The sequence below is a fragment of the Aedes albopictus genome, chromosome 2 (assembly GCF_035046485.1).
Source record: "Aedes albopictus strain Foshan chromosome 2, AalbF5, whole genome shotgun sequence".
NCBI lineage: Eukaryota > Metazoa > Arthropoda > Insecta > Diptera > Culicidae > Aedes > Aedes albopictus.
Genome location: NC_085137.1, coordinates 444,382,957 through 444,406,665, shown reverse-complemented (window position 1 = coordinate 444,406,665; position 23,709 = coordinate 444,382,957). Strand labels below are relative to the sequence as shown.

The 23,709-nt window shown below is 38.5% G+C and overlaps 1 protein-coding gene across 10 annotated transcripts in view; it reads left to right on the top strand.

Moving 5' to 3' along the window:
- LOC109409965 (lateral signaling target protein 2 homolog) overlaps positions 1-23,709 on the top strand; it is a 490,530-nt gene that overhangs the window by 454,563 nt on the left and 12,258 nt on the right. For all 10 annotated transcript variants that reach the window (XM_062853793.1, XM_029869950.2, XM_062853792.1 and 7 more), the window contains one exon: positions 5,448-5,726. In XM_062853793.1, the coding sequence (XP_062709777.1) occupies positions 5,448-5,726 (279 nt within the window). The remainder of the gene's footprint in view (positions 1-5,447; positions 5,727-23,709) is intronic.

The window sequence follows — 23,709 nt, the reverse complement described above, 5'->3', positions numbered from 1 at the left end:
ACTTCGAAAGTTTGTCTGGTTTAACCTCTGGTAATTTCTTCTGTAATTTATCTTGTATTTCTATCGGCAATTCCAATGAAAATTTTCTACGGTAATTTTTTTGAGAATTTTTCAGAAATTTCATTTAGGATTTTTTTTTTGGCAATTATTTTGAGAATTCCATCGGCAATAATTTTGACCATTTGTTTGGAAATTTCTTCGACAACTGCTTTGAAAATCATTTCGTAAATTCTGTCTGTGCTTACTTTGGAAATTATTCCAGCAATTCCCTTCAGAATTGATTCATCAATTCCATTGCTTTTGAAAATCATTCTTTAGTTTCTTATGGAAATTGCTCCTGTATAGTTTCTCAAGCAATTGATTTGTAATTCCTTCGAGAATCGGTTCGTTGATCCCTTTCTAAATTCCGTTGGAATTTGGAATGCCTGTGACTTTTTTCATTAATTTCATCAAAACTGCCTTCGAGAATTTGTTCTGGGAATCCTCCGAGAGTTTCTCCAAAGGGGTTGCCATAAAATGTTTAAAAAGATTCTTAAAAACTTGCTTGAAGAGTTCCTTCCAAAAAATCTTTCTGAAGCTTCTCTGTGCATTTCTTCAAGAATTATTCACTTAACCTAATTACCAGCTATATTGGCTACTCGGGCACTGCGTGAGCGATTTCAATTGACAGCTGCACTTACACTTTCTCCAGCACCCACAGATGTATTCTATTCTCTTTTATCTTTGTGCTGATTTCACCGCTCTTGGGGGGAAGAGCAACTGACGAAAAATTGCAAGTGCCGGGGCTGGGAGTCGAACCCATGACGACCATCCGCATATGAAGTGAACGCGTGACCAACTACACCACGTACTCCGACTTCTTCAAGAGTTCTCCTAAAAATTACTTCAGGAGTTTTTCCTGGAATTCTGGGTGTTCCTTCGGGCATTCCTTCAGTAGCTTATCTGAAAACCCAACAAACTTTGTTGCTGTACAAAAGATGAATAAGCCGCTCTTAAGCTTGATTTTGAAAATCTTGGTTGAATAAGCTGTTATTCATCTGTCATTTTTACTTGCGAATTCTTCCATTATTTTCCAAATATTCCTCCAAGAGGAATCAATTCTAGAGTTTTTTCGGGTGTTGTTCAGGAATTTATTTTGATACTCCGTCAACACTTTTAATAGGAATATCTTCAGGCGTTCTGTAAGTAATGTCTTCAAGAATTTATCATGAAATTCTTTCAAGTATTCCATCTGAAGTATCTCCCGAAAAATCTCCATAATTTCTTTATTATGTAGTTTTTTAGAGAATTGCTTCGTGAAATCTTGCCAGAATACCTTCAAAAGCCTCCTGCAGGTTTTTCAAGATTTTCTCCGAGAGCTTCTTCAAAACTCCTCAAGGAATTTCTTTGGGTTTCTTTTCTATAATTTCACCACGGGTTCCTGTTTAGCACTTCTAAAGAGTTTCAGACAATCCCGCAATGAATTTCCCATAAATTCTTTCAGATGTTTCTTTGAAAATTATTTTGGGGATTTTCTCACTATCAACTAGTGCGCTTCTCTCAGTTTTTTTCCAAAACTCCTGCAGAAGCGTCTCATAGGGATTCTGCAGAAAATACTACAGTCTGCGTATGATCATCACACCCGATTTGAATACTCTTCGGAACCATTACGATTAAAGTAATGTTCAGAGCGATCATTAGGAGTACATACTTATAGTTTTAATAAGAAAGCAATAATACTTGTAGATTTCGTCTATGAGTGTTTCTACGAGCTGCTCACAACAATGGTGGTGCAACTCCCGGAGTAATCCCTGTAGGAAATTCAGGAAATATTCAACAATTAATTGGTACAAATCCGAAAAAATCACAACAGAAAAATTTCCGGAACCACTTTTCAAGAAAACTCTGGAGGAAGTTTAATAGAAAGGAGTGTCAATATAAAATTCAGGTGGATATTCTTCCCGGAAGAATATCCAGAAGGAATCTCGAAGGAACTTCCGGGCGGGCTTTCTGAAGAATTTCAAGGGGATCTTGTGCAGGAGCTTCTGAAGGGTCTCTCGAAAGAATAATTAGCGAAGAAGAGTTTCCTGGAAAATTTCTGGAAGAATTCAATAATAAATTTCTGGCAGTATCCCCGGATAACATTTTGAAAAAAAAAGACTTTTGAAGATGTCCCGGAGAAACTGCCGGATGAATTCCTGCATCAAATTTCAGTTGCATTTCTGAAAGAAACAAATCATTGAGGAACTTTTGGTACAATTTCTGGAAGAACTCCTTCAGAAACTAAAAAAAACTTGCGATAGAAGTTCCGGACGAGTTCCTGGAGTAACACTCGAACGAATTCCTTAAGGTACTTCTAGACGAGTTACCAGAAATATTCTTAAAAAAAAACCGGAAGAACTGCTGAAAGAATTTCTGAAGCACCTTTTGGAAGAGATTAAAATTGAATTTCTACAAAAGTTACCAAAGAAACTATTAGAAATATCTTCGCGAGACCACCTGAAAGAATTCCCGAAGCAAATACCGGAAGTATTTTCGCTGTTATTTCCAATCGATCTGTTGCAATAATTTCCAGAGGAACATCTTTTCCCGGAAGAATTCTTTGAGGAAATCCTAGTGAAACTCCTAGAGATATTCCCAAAGAAACTCCTGAATTAATTCTCAGTGAGGTTACTAGAGGAACCGTTAGAGAAATTCCCAGTGGCATTTTTACAGAAAATCCCAGTGGAGTTCCTAAAAAATTCCCGAAGGAACTGGTAGAAGAATGGTAGAAGAATTCCTGGTGAAACTGCTGGAGAAATTCAATTTCTTCTAGAGGTTTCCCTACCGTTTACATTTTGTAATCATTAACAGTATATTGATTCTCGTAAACATGTTCATACACTCGGATTTGTATAGTTTTCTCCGGAATATGTATCTAGATTCTTTCTATAACCATAAGCTATCTCTAGGAATCCCTGACCGATCGATATGCGTAGTTTAGTACTCAAAACGAACACCGGTGGAACTGAGTGGAATCCCTAATGGAATTTCAGCTTGAATTTTCCGCGAGTTCTACCTGGACTTACTTCAAGACTTTCACCTGGGATGCTCTAGCAAATTTCACCTTTCACTTCAAAAGTTCCATCAGGAGTTCCACCTGAGAAATCTCTCTGAGGTTCCACCTGGGATTTCTCCAGGAGTTTTTCCAGTAGCTCCATCTATAACTTCTTCAGCAGTAGCGCCTAGGCTTCCCTTGCTTAAAGTATTCCCAACAAGATCTTAAACAGGAATTTCCGAAGAAATTTTTGGAAAAAAAAATCCCAAAGAAAGCGATAGAACCCATCGACCGAAACGTCGGGAAAGTAAAAAAGAATCTGAGCAAACCATCCAAATTTAAATCAAACACGAATATGAGATATTATTCACAATTCCCATTTCACCCAGGAAAACTTTGTATCCTGTTGTTTGTTGAATGAATAGTCTTGTATCTTTTAAATGACACGATTAAGACTGAGTCAACTTTTTTTTATCATTGTAAAGCTGATATTATTCCTGTTTTACAAAGTTATTCTACCTATCTCCGACAAAGCACAGTAATTCGGAAGAATAAATTTCCTTGGAGAGGACTATTTATCCCTTACCTTAACTGGGGAAGACTGCTTGGACCAAGTCCGCAACCGGCCGGCGGTGTGGCGCAGCGCGGAGCAAATGTGCAACAAATTTGCATTTAATAAGCAAAATGGTCGTTGTAGTAAGAACCGTTCGCGATGCGACGTGCGAAAATTGTCGGATGAAAGAGATTTTAATTAACGAGACATTGTCAGACTCTGGATGCGGCTCGGCAGGATCCTGGTGGGTTATGGACGAATGGAGGAGGAGTTTGTTTGGGTCTGCTTCTCGTGCCAGCGTACTTATATGAGATAGGTTTGGACGACTAATGTGCTCTAATCAAGTTGTGGAATGACGTGACCGTAGTAGTAGGGCTACTCGGATGCAGGGGTGCCAGATTAGAATTATTAAAATTATGGTCTTTGAAACAAAACTAAAGAAATATTTTATCAACAGCTTCAATGAACATGTCTGAATTGTTTATTTGAAAATCTAGTTTGCATCATGATAAAAATGATGAAACCTGACATGTTTCCAGGAAATTTCTTTTTCTTTAATAGTTTTGAGAATGTCTATATTAAATCCCAACAAAATTCGAAGAAGTATTTGGCATCACTGGTTTAAGAGTCGCATAGGAAGTAAAATTTGCTAATTAGGAATTCCATCTGGGAAATTTGACGGCTGACGATGGAATGTCTTCCGCGATGGTATTATTTTTGGACTTGAGCAAAATTGTTTATGATCTTTGTTTGGTCATAGGCGGTCGTAATTGTTTTGATATGATGACGTTGATGACAACGTGTAGTCAAGAGAATGTTACCTCTGAGATGAACTAGCCTTGGGCTAAAAATCTCTTTAATAAAGAGAAAATAGCCCACCGTATAAAACTAGTACCACATGTAGTAGCACCGCTTATTTTTTTCAATACATCGTTCTTCTTTGGGAGTTTTCCAATATATGAATGTTAATTGAATCAAAATTAACAACGAACATGAAGAGAAGACCAGGCGAAGCGGCAATTTGGCGTAAAAAGCATGCCAAAAGTGTGTGTTTTCACTCATTTGCCGAGGTCACAATTTTCACCGAAACATCATCGTCAATTGACCCGCACGGCTCCCATTATAGGCTAAATTGGTTTATTGTTTGTTTTCCATTGGCAATAATGCTTTCCGATGGCATCATTATCTATTTATGACCGATTATGCTCGGATATTGGCAAGCGTGTCTCAATGACGAATCAATTGGGATAATTCCTCTTCGGACGGACTGTCAACGAAATTAAAAAATAAAAATAAAATCAATAAATCATCCATGCTCTTCTTTTAGGGTTTACTATGTATAATGGTCATTCACAATTTTTGGAATATTTAATATTTTATTGGACAAACTTTTTGTGAATATATTTTATAAGTTTTAGTAAGTACTTAAAAAAATCTTGTCGAACGATTTTTCAAAGAAATTGGACAATTGAAAGATTTTTTTGGGATGAGTTCTACAAAAAGCCTGTTCAGGGTTCAACATCCTTAATCGGAGTTAAAGCACATTACCAACAAGAAGATGCAACTTTCAACTTCAAACACCACGAACGAGTTTTACTTTGATGTCTCACAAAAGAGCAAACCAGAACCGAATTGATTTGTCACGTCTTTGTCTTCCTTTGTAATTAGCACTCCCCAACGCCACATTTGTCCTGAGGTGGCAGTTCATCTCTGTTTGAATTCCCGCTAAAAATCAACAACAGCGCTGACAGCGCGAACAATGCGTAGCGTCGTCGCATTCCACTTGAAACGAATCATTACTTTCTTTGGCCTGTTCCTCATCGCGATCCATTTAACCAACTCTTTGTTTTTTCTTCTCATCTTCTACCCATCTTCCAGGAATGCCAAAATCTCATCGAGGAGAATCGCCGTCTGGTGAATCTGGCCGCCAATAGCGGATACGCTATCAACGGTGTGATGAACGGTGGTGGTGCTGGTAGCAGCACTACCAATGGAATCCTAGGCAGTGCAGGAGGAGCAGGAGGTGGAAGCGGTAGCAGCAGTCTGGCCACACTTGGGCTTGGCCTAGCCGGCGGTGGAGGAGGACCGACCTATTCCAATGTGGAAACTGTGATCCTGCAAACGCAGGTGGAAACGCTGCAGTGGCAACTGAAACAGGTGAGTATGAGGTCACGCGCATTTGTTGGTTGAATACAACATGCACTGTTCTTCAGTATCATAGAGATAATCTGACACATTAGGAGTTTTTCAAACTTACTGAATTATCATGCTTTGATATCCATGCAAACAGCAGAAACACGAGCTTGGTGCACAAATTGAGATTTAATGAGCATGAGCATGAGCATTGGTGACCGTACACTTCGTAGTTGCTACTCCGTGATTGACCAGAGCTAGCGGAATTGCACAGAGAACCAATATATGGGGCTTGGGATTAGCGCACCTTCCTCAATGTACACGTTCCGAGAGCTCAAACTTTTTTGGGTCGATAACGGCGCCGGCCACGTCCTTACGGTCTACCGGGGAAGAGAGGGAATGTTAGTTTGACAACCGTTGCTACTAGAGGTTGTATGTACTACTGGACCCTCCACAGTTGTCACGGGAAAGAGTTTTTGTTAGTTGGCGGGATCAATAGTTACATAAATCAGGATTCGCTTTGGTAAGCGATGTAATGCATGTAACCGTGAGCATACACAAAACACATATACACAGAGTTGTGTCACCTCACAGTTAGGAAGAATGGTGAGTCCTTGAAAATTCTGAGTATTAATCTAGAGAATGTCTTATGAAACGAAAAAGATCTTGCGTCACCTCGCAATTTAGAGAACTGGTGAACCAATACGCAGTGATACTTGCCTCTGATACCATGGACTCGATACATTGAGACTAAACTCTGTGCCGACACCATCAGTGGCGGACCGCACAATTCAAGGGAAGAAATACTGAAACATATTGTAAAACAAAAAACTGAGGTCAGCACCTTGAAGTGCCGGAAAAAAAAATTGTTTAGCGAGAATTTTGGCCGACACTTGAAGTGACGAACTTTACAGTGCTTGCTGCGTAAATTCTTGAAAGATTGATATAAGTAATATATACAAACTTGAATAAATAAATAATTAAAAATATATATACAAACAGAACTAGGTAGAGGAAGTGATAATTTGCAAGATGCAATTTTGGAAATTGACGAAAACAAAACACATGTCGACACTCATGGTGACGAACTATACAAATTCGATGAAAGAATATTGAACAGATACATACACACATACATTAAAATTAGACACAAGCTATCATCTATTATGAATCAAGAAGTTAATGAAAATAGAGGCAATATAGAGGAGAGAAACAACAAGGAATAAACTCACCGGATTATCCCCTGCAGCACACCAGAAAGTCCCTCAGGCTATCACGCATGTTCACTCGTTCAAGCCACTCGCTGGATCTTCCGTTTTCTAGCTACTATGTTAAAGTGCCCTTGATAATGCGCGACACGAACTCAATACCGAAACACAAAACAAAAAAAAAACTTTTCCCCAACTATCCCAACGACCACGCGCTACCCGAACTCTATGTTGACTCTACCTCGGGCTCGGAGAACGACCACGCACATGACACAAACCGACGACGACAGCGCGACATTTTTCTGCTGACTTTCGACGCCACCTCGAACACACTGAACTACTACGGGGAACGACGACGATAGCGCGACGGTACCGAACCGAAAACCAGCGGAATTTTTCTCTTGGTGAACAAATTGAGATTTAAATTGTGAAAACTAATCCACGTGCTCCGGCGGGGATCGAACCCACGACTCCCTATTCGCTGGATAGGCGCTTATTTCCTCCAAGCTACGGAGCCACTTGATCATCTCCGTTCCATGCTATGTCTGAACCAGCCACGTATATGACATCCCTATTCCCACCCAATAGGATTGTTTGCAGTCAACATCAATTGGGATCCCCCATTGACAATGCATTTGGGTTCCCTAAACATTGGTACAAGATGCGAGAATCGAAAACGTGACGTCATTGCACCCTGATGGAACCAGCAGTTAATAAAAATCAAATGTACATCGGGTTTCTTTCCACCTAACATCAGTATTCCAAGCTATATGTTCATGTGCAGAAGGTTTCAAAATATTCTATCGGTGAAATTTTGTACATTTTGTGTGGGAGGGAAATTGGCCGATAATGAGAATTTCATGCAAGTTTGTATGAAAAGCAGCTAAAAAGATGAACAAATCAAAATTTCCCCTATGAAATATTTTAAAAGTTTCCGCATATGATAATAGAGCATGAGTTTTGATATCCTGTGGGAAGAAACCCGATGTACATATAATTTTCATAATCTGTTGGTTCAGACACAGCGTGCGTCCCCTGTAGGCGAAGGACTGAGTTCTTTCAGAAAGGTTTGTCCGCGTTTTCTCAAGGTTTTATTCAGGAGTTGATCCTAGGATTTCTTTGAGTTATTTTCCTGAAATTCTACAACTGTTTCTCATGGGATTTCTCCAGCAAATAATTCTGAAATTTCTTAAATATATCCTTCTGGAAAATCTCCTTGGTGGTTTCCAATAATTTCTTCAAGAGTTTATCTCGAGTTTTTTCTGTGAAAATATTTCGAAACTTCTTCTCAAATAAGACCGGGTTTCTTTTGGCGATTTCTCCAGTAGTCCAACCGAGGAATACTTCCAACGGTTTTCAGTGAATTCTACCAGTCAGTTTTGCACAAAATCTTTTATAATCTTCTTAAGTTATTTCGAGATTTATCACATAGATTTGCCCAGAATTTCTTCTAAATCTGTTTCCGGGATTTCTGTTATATATTTCACACAGGTTCTCCCGGGAGTTGTACTGGAACTCAAGATTTGTTCCAAAGATCTTCTCGGGCTATCTCTTTCAGAGGTTTTTTTTCTGTCACTTCTATCAAGGTTTTCTCCAGCAGATTACTCTGAAAATTTCTCCTATGTTTCCTAAAGGGACTTCTTATGCAGGCTCCTCTAATGATATCTGCAGGAGTTTATCTTGCATTTTTCCCAATTTTTTCGGGAGGTTCATTCGAGAGATTTTTACACGATTTCAGATGAAGTTCCACCTTTGACGTCTTGCGGATATCCTGCCGGGGTATCTAATAGAGATTTTTCTAGAATTTCTCCAGATTTTCTCTAAGAGTTGCTCATGGGATTTCTCTTAGATGTTTTCCCGGAGTTTCTTTCAGAGTTTTTCCTGAAAGTTCAACAACAGTTCCCACAGGTATTTTTCCCTGAGGTTTAGCAATGATTTCTCCCAGAGTTTATCTCAATCTTTCAATGGGAGTTCCTTCCAGTGTTTTCATGGTAAAATCAGAGCTGGTTACTCAAGGTTTCCAAATTTCAGCGCCCCTATACTGGTACGTCCCCAAGGAAATGGCTTCACTATTGCGCTGGATTAAGAATTATTCTGAGAAAACCCTTCAATGAATTCACACTTTCTTTCTGTAATTATCGCTTAAGGGATATTCTTGCTAGAATTTCTTTTATGAGTCTTTCAAGAAATCTTCTTAAAATTTTAAGAAAATTCGCCAGGATTACCTACAGGAGCACCGCCAGTAATTTCTTTGGGGATTCTTTTAGGATTTAACAAAACAATCTGGAAGGTTTAGAGAAAGAAGACTGTTGCAGGATATCATAGAATGATTTTAACAAAAATGCCTCTAAAGATTCTTTTTAGTATCCCTTCAGAATGCATCTCTGCCCATGCAGTTCTTCAAACATTTCTCCAGCGGTTCTTTGAGAAATTACATCCCAATTTACTCCTGGGATTCCTTAAAGGATTTTTTAGGAAGCTCCTTCAAGGATTGCTACAAAAGTTTATGCTAGTACTCCTTCAAATCTTTCTGAAGGAATTCCTTTAGAAATATTCTCAGATTTTTTTCCAGGAATTTTTCTTCGGGATTTCATTAAAAATTCATCTGGAAATTCTTCTATATTTTTTTTCAGGGGTTTTCCCATAAATTCCGCTAAACTGCTTCAAAAAAAAATACATCTAAGAGAATTTTCTCCCAAAGATTCAGAGATTCTTTTAGAAATTGTTCTAGAAGTTTTTATTAGAAATTCTGATCTTAAACGTTAAAATACACAAAAATTAAAAAAAAAGATCTATTTCTTGTAAATTTTTCAGAAATTATTGTTTGATTTTCTCCAGAAGTCCTTTCAAGTATTTTTTGATTCTTTCAAGATTTTCTCGAGAATTTGTTTAGAAATTACTCTGGATTATTCCCTAGAAATTGTTCATAAAGTTCCCTCTGAATTGTTTTCAATAGTTCCGTCTGGTATTGCTCCTGGCACTGTTTTGGAAGAAATTTTAGAATCACTTTTTATAAATTTTAGAATCTTTTTAATAATGTGGCTTCGTGGCCGTGCGGCCAGTGTCACCAAGCATTTAGTCGCATCGTGCTGAGGAGCGTGGGTTCGATTCCCACCGCAGCTGTCAGGAAAAGTTTCCGGCTGTGCCACTGGGCGTTGCATGCTAGTTCATTGTCTAGAGTCGTGCTTCCTTCAAAGAGCGAATAGCTCACTGGAAGCATTAAACGTGTCCGTGTCTTTTAACCTTAGTAAGGTCTTGGGGTCTTTTTTGGCCTTTTCCGAATTTCAATTCGATATAGCTTTTGTTTCGAAAGACCTAGAAATCTGAAATTTTCAGACAATTATTTTTTTGTGGAAAACTATCATTTCCATTCATCCAAAACATTGGACGACCCCTAGGGGAGCTCCCATAAAAAAAGTTACAAATAAGACCCTGGGGTCATTTTTGACCCCAAACTTTGAACGGCTCTCAAAAATCAGTGGCTGGGCCGATTTTGATTTTCTTTGGCCCAAATGAAAGCCACACATGTCTAGTTTTCAAAACCCCCGGAGAGTTCCGGATTTGGTCACTGTGGCCACCGGGAACCTGCTTCAACTGAAAAATGCCGCTTTAGAGACCCTAACTTTGGCAAGCTATAACTTTGCAACCGAACAAGTAATCAGGACCGTTCAAGAATCGTTGGAAATGTATTCACGTGGACTTTGATTAAAGACATTAATATTGACTAATTCTTAAGAACCGGTTCCGGAAATCCGGAACATCCGGAAAGTAATGTTTTTCACGATAATGTGCTAGAAAGCACATTCATATTATTTACAGGACAGAAGTTTTTGCATCAAACTTCTTTAGGCCATAATACAATCTGCCGAGAACTATTTCTGTATGTTTCTGGTTATGTCCCGTCCTTCTGGAACCGGTTCCAGGGATCCCACAAGATGGCCAACGAGTTGAGTGTAACGAAATTGAACGGTTTTCCGCGCTAAGCACATCTGCGTTGGTTAACTCATGATGAAATCTCAATAATTTTACATGCTCCATATTGTTGTGATATGTAAAAATATTGTTGGACATTGTGGTCTTATTGGCCACCGGAGTAACCACCGGAGAAACCCGTATTGAGGGACTTCCATGTTTTTGCAACAAAGATAGGCATTCGACGGCTCTAACTTCATGATTTTTCATGGCCATGTGGCTTCTGGCATTAAATAGAAGAATTGACCATTCTGGTCTGTTTTGGCCACCGGAGTGACCACCGGAGAAATCCGTATTGAGGGAGTTTCATGTTTTTGCAACAAAGATAGGCATTCGACGGTTCTAACTTCATGATTTTTCATGGCCATGTGAGTTCTGGCATTGAAAAGAAGAATTAACCATTCTGGTCTGTTTTGGCCACCGGAGTGACCACCGAAGAAACCCGTATTGAGGGAGTTTCATGTTTTTGCAACAAAGGTAGGCATTCGACGGCTCTAACTTCATGATTTTTCATGGCCATGTGACTTCTGGCATTGAAAAGAAGAATTGACCACAATAGTCTGTTTTGGCCACCGGAGTGACCACCGGAGAAACCCGTATTAAGGGACTTCCATGTTTTTGCAACAAAGATAGGCATTCGACGGCTCTAACTTCATGTTTTTTTCGTGGTCATGTGGCTTCTGGCATTAAATAGAAGAATTGACCATTCTGGTCTGTTTTGGCTACCGGAGTGACCACCGGAGAAATCCGTATTGAGGGAGTTTCATGTTTTTGCAACAAAGTTAGACATTCGATGGCTCTAACTTCATGATTTTTCATGGCCATGTGGCTTCTGGCATTGAAAAGAAGAATTGACCACAATGGTCTGTTTTGGCCGCCGGAGTGACCACCGGAGTAACTCGTATTGAGGGAGTTTCATGTTTTTGCAACAAAGATAGGCATTCGACGGCTCTAACTTCATGATTTTTCATGGATATGTTGCTTCTGGTATTAAAAAGAACAATTGAATATTCTAATTCGCTTTGGCCACCGGAGTGACCACTGGTGAAATCCGTATTGAGGGAGTTTCATGTTTTTGCAACAAATATAGGCATTCGACGGCTCTAACTTCATGATTTTTCATGGCCATGTGGCTTCTGGCATTGAAAAGAAGAATTGATCATTCTGGTCCGTTTTGGCCACCGGAGTGACCACCGGAGTAACTCGTATTGAGAGACTTCCATGTTTTTGCAACAAAAATGGGCATTCGACGGCTATAACTTCATGATTGTGTACTATTTTGACTATTTTGGTCTGCTTTGGCCATCCGAGTGACCACCTGGAGAAACACATACTAGGGAACTCCTATGTTTATTTTTAAACGCTCATCACCAGAAGCAGTCTTTCGACGGCTCAATTTTCATGCTTCGACACGCGACATATTATCTTTATGTTCAGTTGTTATTCTTATTGTTCAACAAGGTTATTCTGTAGTAGAGGCAATTCATGTTAAAATATACTGCGATTCTTGTAGTCTGATACTGCACTGTCAATGGTAATATGGTTAGTTCGAGAATTGAGGATAGTTTTACTTCGGTTCACAAACAAACCTTTCATCGATATTTTGGTTAACACCACTTAACGTTTTGGTCGTCTATGTTCACTGTTCTTGAAAATCACATCGTTTCTTTTCATTATCTTTTTAGATATGTCCACATTATTTGTTAGTACTTGATATGCTTTCTCCTTTCATGCTGGCTCTATTTTCTTATACTTACGTGAAGTCAGCTTTTTCAGAATGAAAAGTTGTCTTAGTTGGTATGAGAAGGGCTTTCTTGAGGAAGACCAAGGATCGGTATATTCGCCTCACTCCATTCATATTCACTCCTCTTTGCTGAAGCGAATCGAAAAAGATGCAGCAAACGGATCGTCGTGATCAAACACGCAACCCCATCACCAGTGGGAAGCGATGAGCCAACTGCTTGACATGAATATTCGTTGCCATTCGTCGCAGTTTGGATCGCAAGCGAATGAATGAATGGCGAATGGTGAAGAATGCTGGTGAGCGATCAAAGCGGCTATTATCATAAGTAGAAGAGAATTTTTGCATGTAATGCATACATTTTTACTGTATTGTTGTTGAAATGCTAGATTAGCAAAGAAACTAATTCGAAAACATCATAAATTCGTATGCACAATATCAATCGCATCACTCACGAATCGCATTCGCTTGCGATGCGAATGTGGACGAATGAGTAATTTCCAAATATGGCTTCCCACCGTTCGCCGGAGTTTGCTATCGTCGCTGACAAGCATACACACGAACTAAAGCGACAACCGTTCGCTGCTGACTGTCTTCGAATGTGGAAGAAGATGAAAAGTGGAAATCAGGAACCCTGAGGAAGACAAACAATGTTTCACTTGAATTAGGGAATTATCAAGTTCTGCAATCGAGGAATTCAGTCACAAATATTATCCATTTAGTGAGTTTTATGTACATTTCCAATTCTTTAAATTTTTTTAATTAAATTAATTCGTCTAGTAGTTTCAACTGGCATACTCTTAAAAGTTCCACGGAGGATTCCTTTCGAGTCCGACTGACATCAAGGTATACAATTAATAAAATGTGCATTCTGCCCAGGGGCAGAATTTCAAACCAAGTATTTCATCAATGAAGAATACAGTCTCTCCAAGAATGCAGAATTCTGAGCTATGAGATTTTTAAAATTTGCGTGTTTACTGGGGCCACGTGGAGGCAGAATTCTGACACATGTGTCCCATTTTGTGCAAGTCTATGTCATACTGATCAACTTTGCCGAAGACACCATCTTCCTAAGTTATTAGGATTCTGAGCTATACAATTTCTAAAATTTGCAAGTTCACTAGCGCCACCTAATGGCAGAATTGCGAAACAAGGTTTCCCTTTTATGTAAGTCTATGTGATACTTGTCAATTTTGCTGAAGACACCAACTTTCTTAGTTATCGGGGGGAGCGACACTAGTTTTGCTGAGCCGAAAAACTTCAAAAAAAAGTCGAATAAAACCGGTAAAGGCCGCCTAGTGGCAGAATTTTGAAACAAGTGTTTATTTTTATGTAAGTTTATGTCATACTGATCAACTTTGCCGAAGACACCATCTTTCTAAGTTATCAGGATTCTGAGCTATGAGTTTTCTAAAATTTGCATGGTCTCTGGCGCCGCCTAGTGGCAGAATTGCGAAACAAGTGTTTATTTTTATGTAAGTTTATGTCATAATGATCAACTTTGCCGAAGACACCAACTTTCTAAGTTATCAGGATTCTGAGCTATGAGTTTTCTAAAATTTGCATGTTCACTAGCGCCGCCTAGTGGCAGAATTGCGAAACAAGTGTTTAATTTTATGTAAGTTTATGTCATAATGATCAACTTTGCCGAAGACACCAACTTTCTAAGTTATCAGGATTCTGAGCTATGAGATTTCTAAAATTTGCATGGTCTCTAGCTCCACCTAGGGGCAGAATTGCAAAACAAGTGTTTATTGTTATGAAAGTTTATGCCATACTGATTAACTTTTCCATAGACACCAACTTAATAAGTTATCGGGGGGAGCGACACTAGTTTTGCCAAGCCGAAAAACTCCAAAAAAGTCGGAAAAAGACGAAAAAACCGGTAAACGCCACCTAGTGGCAGAATTTTGAAACATGTGTTTATGTTTATGTAAGTTTATGTCATACTGCTCAACTTTGCCGAAGACATCAACTTTCTAAGCTATCAGGATTCTGAGCTATAAGTTTTCTAAAATTTGCATGTTCACTAGTGCCACCTAGTGGCAGAATTGCGAAACAAGTGTTTATTTTTATGTAAGTTTATGTCATACTGATCAACTTTTCCGAAGACACCAACTTCGTATGCTATCAAGATTCTGAGCTATGAAATTTCTAAAATTTGCATATTCACTAGCGCAACTCGCAACTTCGCAACTCATCGTCAGTAAGTTATTGGCGTACCCAACAACTTTTCCGAAGACACTATCCTTCCAAATTATCAGGGTCTTGAGCTGTCGCATATCGTAACGTTTGCTTGACAACCTGATATGGTTTATGTAGTGCAATTTAGCATAAAACTGTTGATGATCCCTCTAGCGGCCAAGTTGCCAACTAATCCTATGAACCAAAGTTCTAAATGGTAGATCTTATCAAGCCCTAAAACTTTGCCGAAGAAAGTATTGCACTAACTCTTAACACACCCGAGATAATAGGCCATACCCCCAAAAGGCCGAAAACCCATAAGCTCTTAGTCTCCTATTAAGTGGATTCCTATTGCGCCCCCCGACCAGTGATCTTATAAGAGTCTCGACTGTATTTATAACTTTGTATATACAGTCGGTGTAGGTTGGAAGAGACTGGCCAGGGCCAGGGATAAAACCCAGTGCCCAGGAGTAATCAGGAACCTTAAACATTAAACCACAATGTCCGTCAAATGAATCAGAGCCTTAATTGGGTTCTTTAGGGGTATCAGGATTATTTCATAATCGGATTCTCCGTCCAAAAATTAGTCGAAATCCAAAATTTCATAATTTTTGGAGTCCGGGAACTATTTTTAAAATTCATTTAAAGTTTGTATGGGGAAATTTTTTTGATCGGGTCGAACTGTCACTTTATCGATTGAACTGTCATTCTATCCACGAAAAAATAAATAACGTGTGATGAACATTCAGCTACGCCTCTGACAACATCACGATTGGTAACCCCTAAAAAATTTCTTGCGCCCCGTTGTTGAGCCTCATCATCATATGCTCGATCATTATCCTCGTTTCGTTCCAACTACTTTGCGTGGTCTCCCCCAAACCAAACTGTCGTTAATTTATTCTTCATCATCACTTCGTCGTCGTCGTCGTCGCCGTCGCCGTGGACCGAGCCAGTGCCAAAACGGACCAGAATGGTCAATTCTTCTTTTTAATGCCAGAAGCCACATGGCCATGAAAAAACATGAAGTTAGAGCCGTCGAATGCCTATATTTGTTGCAAAAACATGAAACTCCCTCAATACGAATTTCACCGGTGGTCACTCCGGTGGCCAAAGCGAACCAGAATATTCAATTGTTCTATTTAATACCAGAAGCAACATGTCCTTGAAAAATCATGAAGTTAGAGCTTTCGAATGCCTACCATTGTTGCAAAAACATGAAACTCCCTCAATACGAGTTTCTCCGGTGGTCACTCCGGTGGCCAAAACAGACCATTGTGGTCAATTCTTCTTTTCAATGCCAGAAGCCACATGGTCATGAAAAATCATGAAGTTAGAGCCGTCGAATGCCTACCTTTGTTGCAAAAACATGAAACTCCCTCAATACGGATTTCTCCGGTGGTCACTCCGGTGGCCAAAACAGACCAGAATGGTCAACTCTTCTATTTAATGCCAGAAGCCACATGGCCATGAAAAATCATGAAGTTAGAGCCGTCGAATCCCAAGTAACAAAATTAATTTTATAATGCTTTTGAAGTATTCTTCAACACCTGTTCTTTAAAACCATGCATAAATCAAATTGCTCTACAACACGACATCAACTCAACCATAAACCCGCCATAAGATCAAAGAGGCCCATCCTAAGATGCTCTTGGAGAGTTGTTTTTAAATTTCTCTTAAAACTTGTTGTACTTCCCAAGTTGTCCTCAAGGCGAATTGCTCTCTCCTTGTAGAATTCTTGAAGTGCACGATAAAACGATAATAAATTTGTCAGTGTTGTTGCTGATGCAACTTTTATGTCGACAGAAAAGTTTGGTGAATTAAATTGAAATTAAAAACACAATGAAAATGACACATTATTGTAATCGGGATTAATTTATTACACAAATTGGAAATATTTCCGGAATGTAGCAAGGATGCCAAATGCCAAGCAAAATTCATCGTATATATGTTGCAAGATACTTCCGAAAATTGCAACGCGCTTCCATTATAACGCACTAATAAAATATTTAAAAATATTATTCCTGGTCATGCGAACATTGCTCATGAGTTTTCTCAACATGGCTTCCATTGAAATCTAGGCCGCTGGTCGGTCCATCATCGATGGTTTTAATCAACATCACCATAAGATCGTCTTAAATTTCTTTCAACTCATGCCAGAGCTAAAAGCATAACTCAAGAATACTAGGATTTATAACGTTCTCAATGCAGTCTGGTTGGTCTCCATCAAGAACGTCTTAAATTTATTTCATCTTATGCAAGGGTAAGAAGTATTACTCAAGAGTACTCAGGTTTATAACGATCTTGATGTAGGTTTATGCAAACTCCGCCGAGAACGTCATAAATCATGTACGCCAAATTGTAAACAAACGATAAATTATCGCACCGCGGTGGATTTTGTGAACTTCGTGCGATCATCAGCCCGGTACCGTTGTCAACCAGGCAGAGCTTTTTCGGGAACCGGCCTTGATGTGGTGCAGCGCCTTATTCCTCCGATCAGCATTTCCAACAGGTAAGTGATTTTGCTGGTCGATTTTTTGACTCCCGACTGGATGATCAAACCAACCTTATTTCGGATGCTGCAACCGGAGGAACTTGGCACTGCACCGCGTCGCGGTTGGGTTTCCGGGTAGGTGTTCTTGATTGGCAGCAATAATGGAACGATGAGAATCAAAATCTGATGCTTGAGTTTTTTCTTGTATTTTTCATGTACTAAACTGTTCTCATGTGAGAACAATTGCTCTTGATCAAGAACGGACGATTGAAGATAACTACAAGAACCTTATAAAACTGAAAATAAGTTCAACAGTTCTTGTTGTGTTTATGGTTTTATGAACTAAACCTCAAGTATTCTTGGAGGTGTTGTTAAAACCACATATTGATGAAGAATAGTTGTGCTCAGCTGAAACTCCGATAAGATCAACTAGAATATGCAATGTTCCGATAAAACTATCATAAAAACAAATAAAACCAAATAGAATTAGGATTGTTACTTGGGATGCCTATCTTTGTTGCAAAAACATGAAACTCCCTCAATACGGATTTCTCCGGTGGTCACTCCGGTAGTCAAAACATACCAGAATGGTCAATTCTTCTATTTAATGCCAGAAGCCACATGGCCATGAAAAAACATGAAGTTAGAGCCGTCGAATGCCTATCTTTGTTGCAAAAACCTGGAAGTCCCTCAATACGGGTTTCTCCGGTGGTCACTCCGGTGGCCAAAACAGACTATTGTGGTCAATTCTTCTTTTCAATGCCAGAAGCTACATGGTCATGAAAAATCATGAAGTTAGAGCCGTCGAATGCCTATCTTTGTTGCAAAAACATGAAACTCCCTCAATACGGTTTTCTCCGGTGGTCACTCCGGTGGCCAAAACAGACCAGAATGGTCAATTCTTCTATTTAATGCCAGAAGACACATGGCCATGAAAAATCATGAAGTTAGAGCCGTCGAATGCCTATCTTTGTTGAAAAAACATGGAAGTCCCTCAATACGGGTTTCTCCGGTGGTCACTCCGGTGGCCAGATAAGATCACAATGTCCAACAAGATTTTTACATATCACAACAATATGGAGCATGTAAAATTATTAAGATTTCATCATGAGTTAACCAACGCAGATGTGTTTAGCGCGGAAAACCGTTCAATTTCGTTACACTCAACTCGTTGGCCATCTTGTGGGATCCCTGGAACCGGTTCCTGAAGGACGGGACATAACCAGAAACATACAGAAATAGTTCTCGACAGATTGTATTATGGCCTAAAGAAGTTTGATGCAATAACTTCTATCCTGTAAATAATATGAATGTGCTTTCTAGCACATTATCGTGAAAAACATTACTTTCCGGATGTTCCGGATTTCCGGAACCGGTTCTTAAGAATTAGTCAATATTAATGTCTTTAATCAAAGTCCACGTGAATACCTTTCCAACGATTCTTGAACGGTCCTGATTACTTGTTCGGTTGCAAAGTTATAGCTTGCCAAAGTTAGGGTCTCTAAAGCGGCATTTTTCAGTTGAAGCAGGTTCCCGGTGGCCACAGTGACCAAATCCGGAACTCTCCGGGGGTTTTGAAAACTAGACATGTGTGGCTTTCATTTGGGCCAAAGAAAATCAAAATCGGCCCAGCCACTGATTTTTGAGAGCCGTTCAAAGTTTGGGGTCAAAAATGACCCCAGGGTCTTATTTGTAACTTTTTTTTAGGGACTAAGGAAGGTTAAAGAATAAAAAAAACATATTTTGGAATTATTTAGACCTTCCTTCAGGGATTCTTTCAACCGTTCCTGCAGAAATTACTTTTGAATCTATTCCTCAGCTTAGGAGTTTTTCAAGATTTTTTTTTCTACGAATGCCTGGAGAACATTCCCTAGTTCTTCCATGTATTTTTCCAAAGATTCATTAAAAATATTAGTTTTATTTCTTTTTAGGGAATTTTCCAAAGAATTTTTCTTTGATTGTTTTTGTTTCTGCAGGGATCTTTCAGAAATTTCTCCAGGTAATTAGTTAGGGATTTTTGTGTAATCCCTTCAGAAGTTCTATAACATTTGTTTATGAGAATTCCTTCAGGAGCTCTTCCAAGAATTCTTTTAGAAAATCCTCCAAGGATCACTCAGAAATTTATTATCAGATTTGTTCATGAACTTCGCCAGTACCTTTGTCTGCGATTTGTGCAAGACATTTTTAATAGATTCCGACAGAAATTCCTACAGGTTTTTCCTGGAATCCCTCCATAAATTTCTTAAGTGTTTTCTCATTGGAATTACTTGCAGAATTTCTCCAAAAGCCTTATGATTCTCATATCTTTAAGTGTTTCTTCAGGTATTATCCTAGACGGAATTCATCGTTCCAAAGAGAACTTCAGAAATTGCTTGAGAAATTTTTGCCTAATTTTTATCCAGAAAATTTTCAAGAATTTCTTCTATGAGCTTCCAAAAATATCTCCTGGAGTTTTTGAGAGATTTCTAGAGACTATTCTCCAAGGATAACTTAGAAATTCCTTCAGGGTTTCTTTGGAAAGCTCTAAGGTTGATGTTTTTACAATTTATGGAACTTCTGAAAAATCCCTGGTAGAATATCTGCAAAACAACATGGATCTCTAAAGACATTTCACGAGATATTTCTAAAACAAAACTCTGTACTAATTTCTACAGAAATCTGAGGGAATTTCAAGAAAGAATTCTTGGATACAGCCTAGGAGAAATTTTCGAAGAAACTCCTGTACAATTCTGTAGATCTAGATGAATTTCTGAAAAACTACATGGAAGAACTTTTGAAGAAATCCCTTGCTGAAATTCTTGGAAAAACCCATAAAATTCTGAATAAGTCTCTGGGAATAATAATATCTCCTCAAAGGAGTTTCTAAGAGAACCCCTGAAGGAATTTCTGAAGAAATCTTCAGTAGAATCTTTGTAGAAACCTTAGCAAGTACTTTTGAATGAAACTCTGGGGGAATATCTGAAGAAATCCCTAAGAAACTCTTTAATGAATCTCATGGGAATTTTCTTTATGAATCTCCTAAATAGACGCATGGAGAAACCTTTCGGGAAACACTTGATGGAGTTCCTTGAAAAAAATATTTAAAATGAAAAACAAATCCACCGGAAGCGTTTTTGCGAAAAGAAAACTTTGGTAGATTTGAAGACCGAATTCCTGAAGAAATTTCTGAATGCATTTATGGACTAATTTTGGAAAAAAAAACCGTAGAACATTTCCTTGCGCTTTGAATCTTGGGACAAATTGATGGAGGAATCTCATTGTAAATTTTTGAAGGAATTTCTAGGGAAATTTTTAAAGGAATCCCTGATAATTCTGGAGGAGTATTTGTAATAATTTCTGAGTTCTCGTTTGGATTCCTGAAAAAAAAAAAATGTGGGAAACCATTCAAAGCTTACAAGTTTTTTTTTTTTTGAGAAAATTCTGGAGGATCCTCTAACGAAGCAAATTCTAGTGGTACTTCTGAAGCATTACATAGAAGATGTTTTGATGAACTTTGGAAAGAAATCCATGGAAGACTTTCCAAAAGAAATTCCTGAGTCTATGGAGCAATATCGGTAGGAATCCACGGAAAGTTTTATATAATGATCCTATACTCATTTCTTAAGTAATTCCCAGAACACTTTCTCGAAAATTGTAAAGGAAATTGAGAATTTTCTTATCAATCTAAGAATTTCTGAAGGTGTTCTCAGAGAATGCTCCGAAGAAATTCTTGGCAGAATTTCTTAATTCTTTGTAGAACTTTTTAAAGAAATGCCAGGAGGAATTTCTATAGAATTTCTATATATCTATAGATTTCTATAGAATCTATATTTCTATAGAAATATCTGCACAATTTTTGGATGAAATATCTGAATTAATCCCCGTAAATAACTGAAGAAAATTTCCGAACTAATTTTTGATAGATTTTCTGAATTTCAGGAGAAATTTATGGGGTTATTCTTGAACCAATTTCGCAAGAAATCTTCGAAATATTTCGTAATTCGGAGGAATTCCTAGAGGAATCCCTGGAAGAAGTTTCAATATTACGAAGTGTTTTAGCATGCTTGAGAGCACTTAAAATGGGAAGACTCACAAACTTTTTCTTCATATACAAAAACATATTTGTGGACGATTTCTTATACTTTGTAAATTTTTAGGGGGAATCTTTCAGAAAATCTCTCACAACTTTTATTATAAATTCGACTAATAATGTCTTCAGAAATATCTCCATATTTTCCTCCAGATATTTCTACACAAATTTCTCCAAAGATTTCTTTGAAAAGATTATTTGATAGTTCTTTCATTGATCCTTGCTGAAATCCATCCTAGGGTTCATAAAAAATATTTCACGAGTTCCTGAAAAAATCTTCCAGGGATTCATAAGGACTTTTTCAGGGACTTTTTTGAAAACTCTTCGTAGATTTACTCTAAAAAACTGTCCAGGAATTCCTGAAGATTTAGTTAGAAATTCTTCCACAAAATCTTCTGAGGATTCCTTTATACCTTAGAATGTCCTCCATTTTTACAAGAACTCCTTAAGAAAGTCTTGCACGGGTAGCTTCTAAAAATATTGCATGGATTTCTTTAGAAAATTCTTCAAGAATTCCTATGTATTTTCTCAGAAATTCCGCCATGGCGGAATGCCATGGTGGAAATCCTGCAGGATTTCCTCCAAGCGTGCCTCTAGAAATTTCTCTCTGGATTCCTCCAGAAATTTATTAAAGAAACTGTTTAGGGTTTTGATTCAGGGATTTCTCCAGAAAATATTTCAAGAGGTTTTGGTAGGTATTCCACCAGGGGTTTCCAAGTGTTCCTTCAAGTATTCCATCAGGAATTTCTTCAGAAAATCCATCTATGGATTCTTAAAATATTCCCGTTTTTTTCAGAAATTCTTTCAGGAATTTCTTCAGAATTTTCCATTTTTTTTAATTCCTTCTGAAGTTCCTTCAGCGCTACTTTCGAAAATATCTTAAGAGACTTATTCAATATTGCTAGAATTACTTCGGAAATTTCAGCTGCAATTTCTTCAAAATTTGCTCCATAAATTCTTTCAGAAGTTGTTCCAGCAGTTCCTTCAGGTTCAGAGATTCCTACAGGAATTAATCCATGGGGAATGTATCAGTGAAGGGACGCTGAAATCGTGGGACCTTGACTAACTAGATCTGATTTTGCTGAAGCATTACAATGGCCTTTTTATGGAATTAGCTACAAACTGTGGATTTTAATCAGCTGAGTACACCCCAAGATAGTTTAAGGCATCTACCTAAACATATCAGGAATATATTACAATTCTTGGTAAGGAAGTCATAAGAAATACAGAAAGAAGTTTGTTAGGAAACTTTAGGAAAAGTCTGGCGAATGGGCATATAGAGGAACTTACGTATTTTCGGAAGTTTTGTTCTCTACGTCAGCGTTTTTTTTTTGAAACCTGTTGACCTCAAACTTGGCCTCAAATCCTTCCCAACCAAGCTGAGTTGGGCCATGGCTAAGAAAACAAACCTACCGAGAATACCCTTTGTCACCCAACTCCGCTCATCGTGATCATCGAGAGAGCGATATTTATCAAAATTGAAGTCAGAAGGGAAAGCATGAGATAATGGCAAATATATAAAAGTTCAAATCGAGAGTCTATATAATCGAGGGTCCACTAAATCGTGGTATACTTGTACTGCGTTTATTCAACAATCTGTTGGTATTATATTCAAAAGTTCTAGTGTAGTAAATTCTTTTTAATTCATATGAACATGTTTCACTGGTCGTATTGGTTCCGGGTCATTTGGCCGAATGCCGTTTTGCCGAAAATTGAATTATGTATTCCAAGTGGCATGCCATTGTTCAGTTTAACTCGAAAGACCAGCCAAAGATTGAAAGAAGCAAAAATCTGACAAAAAATTTCAACGCCAACTGATTTCGTTAATGGTAAAACTAGAAAGAATAGCCTATGATTAAAAGAAGGAAATACATCTGATGATCACATTGGCAGCTAGAATGTTACCCGAAGTTTGTACTCACTTCTGAATTACTCCGTTCATAATTCGGCCAAACGGCATTCGGCCAAACGGCCGGAGACCGGTCGTATTTGCTACCAAAAAATGTAGCAAACTTAAAATTCACTACTTTTTATTCATACCGCTCAATGTTGCAACCGAAATTCCGTCACGATACTGATTGACAATCCGACTGCTTCGCTGATGTTAATAACCGTGTCGTCGCATCGTCTGCGCCGACAACAACACTCCAGATCACCAATTCCATCATCCGTAAACGAACAAACGATCGTCATCAGTCAAACAGATGTCGTCGAAAATTACCAGCAGAGTTTGTGAAAAACCCCGAACGAGAAAACTCTCTTCAACCTCAACTCAGTTCGGCTTGATGATGGGTGTTTTCCATGCAGACCGCTGCCGATTGTGAAACCGCACACAGCCAGCC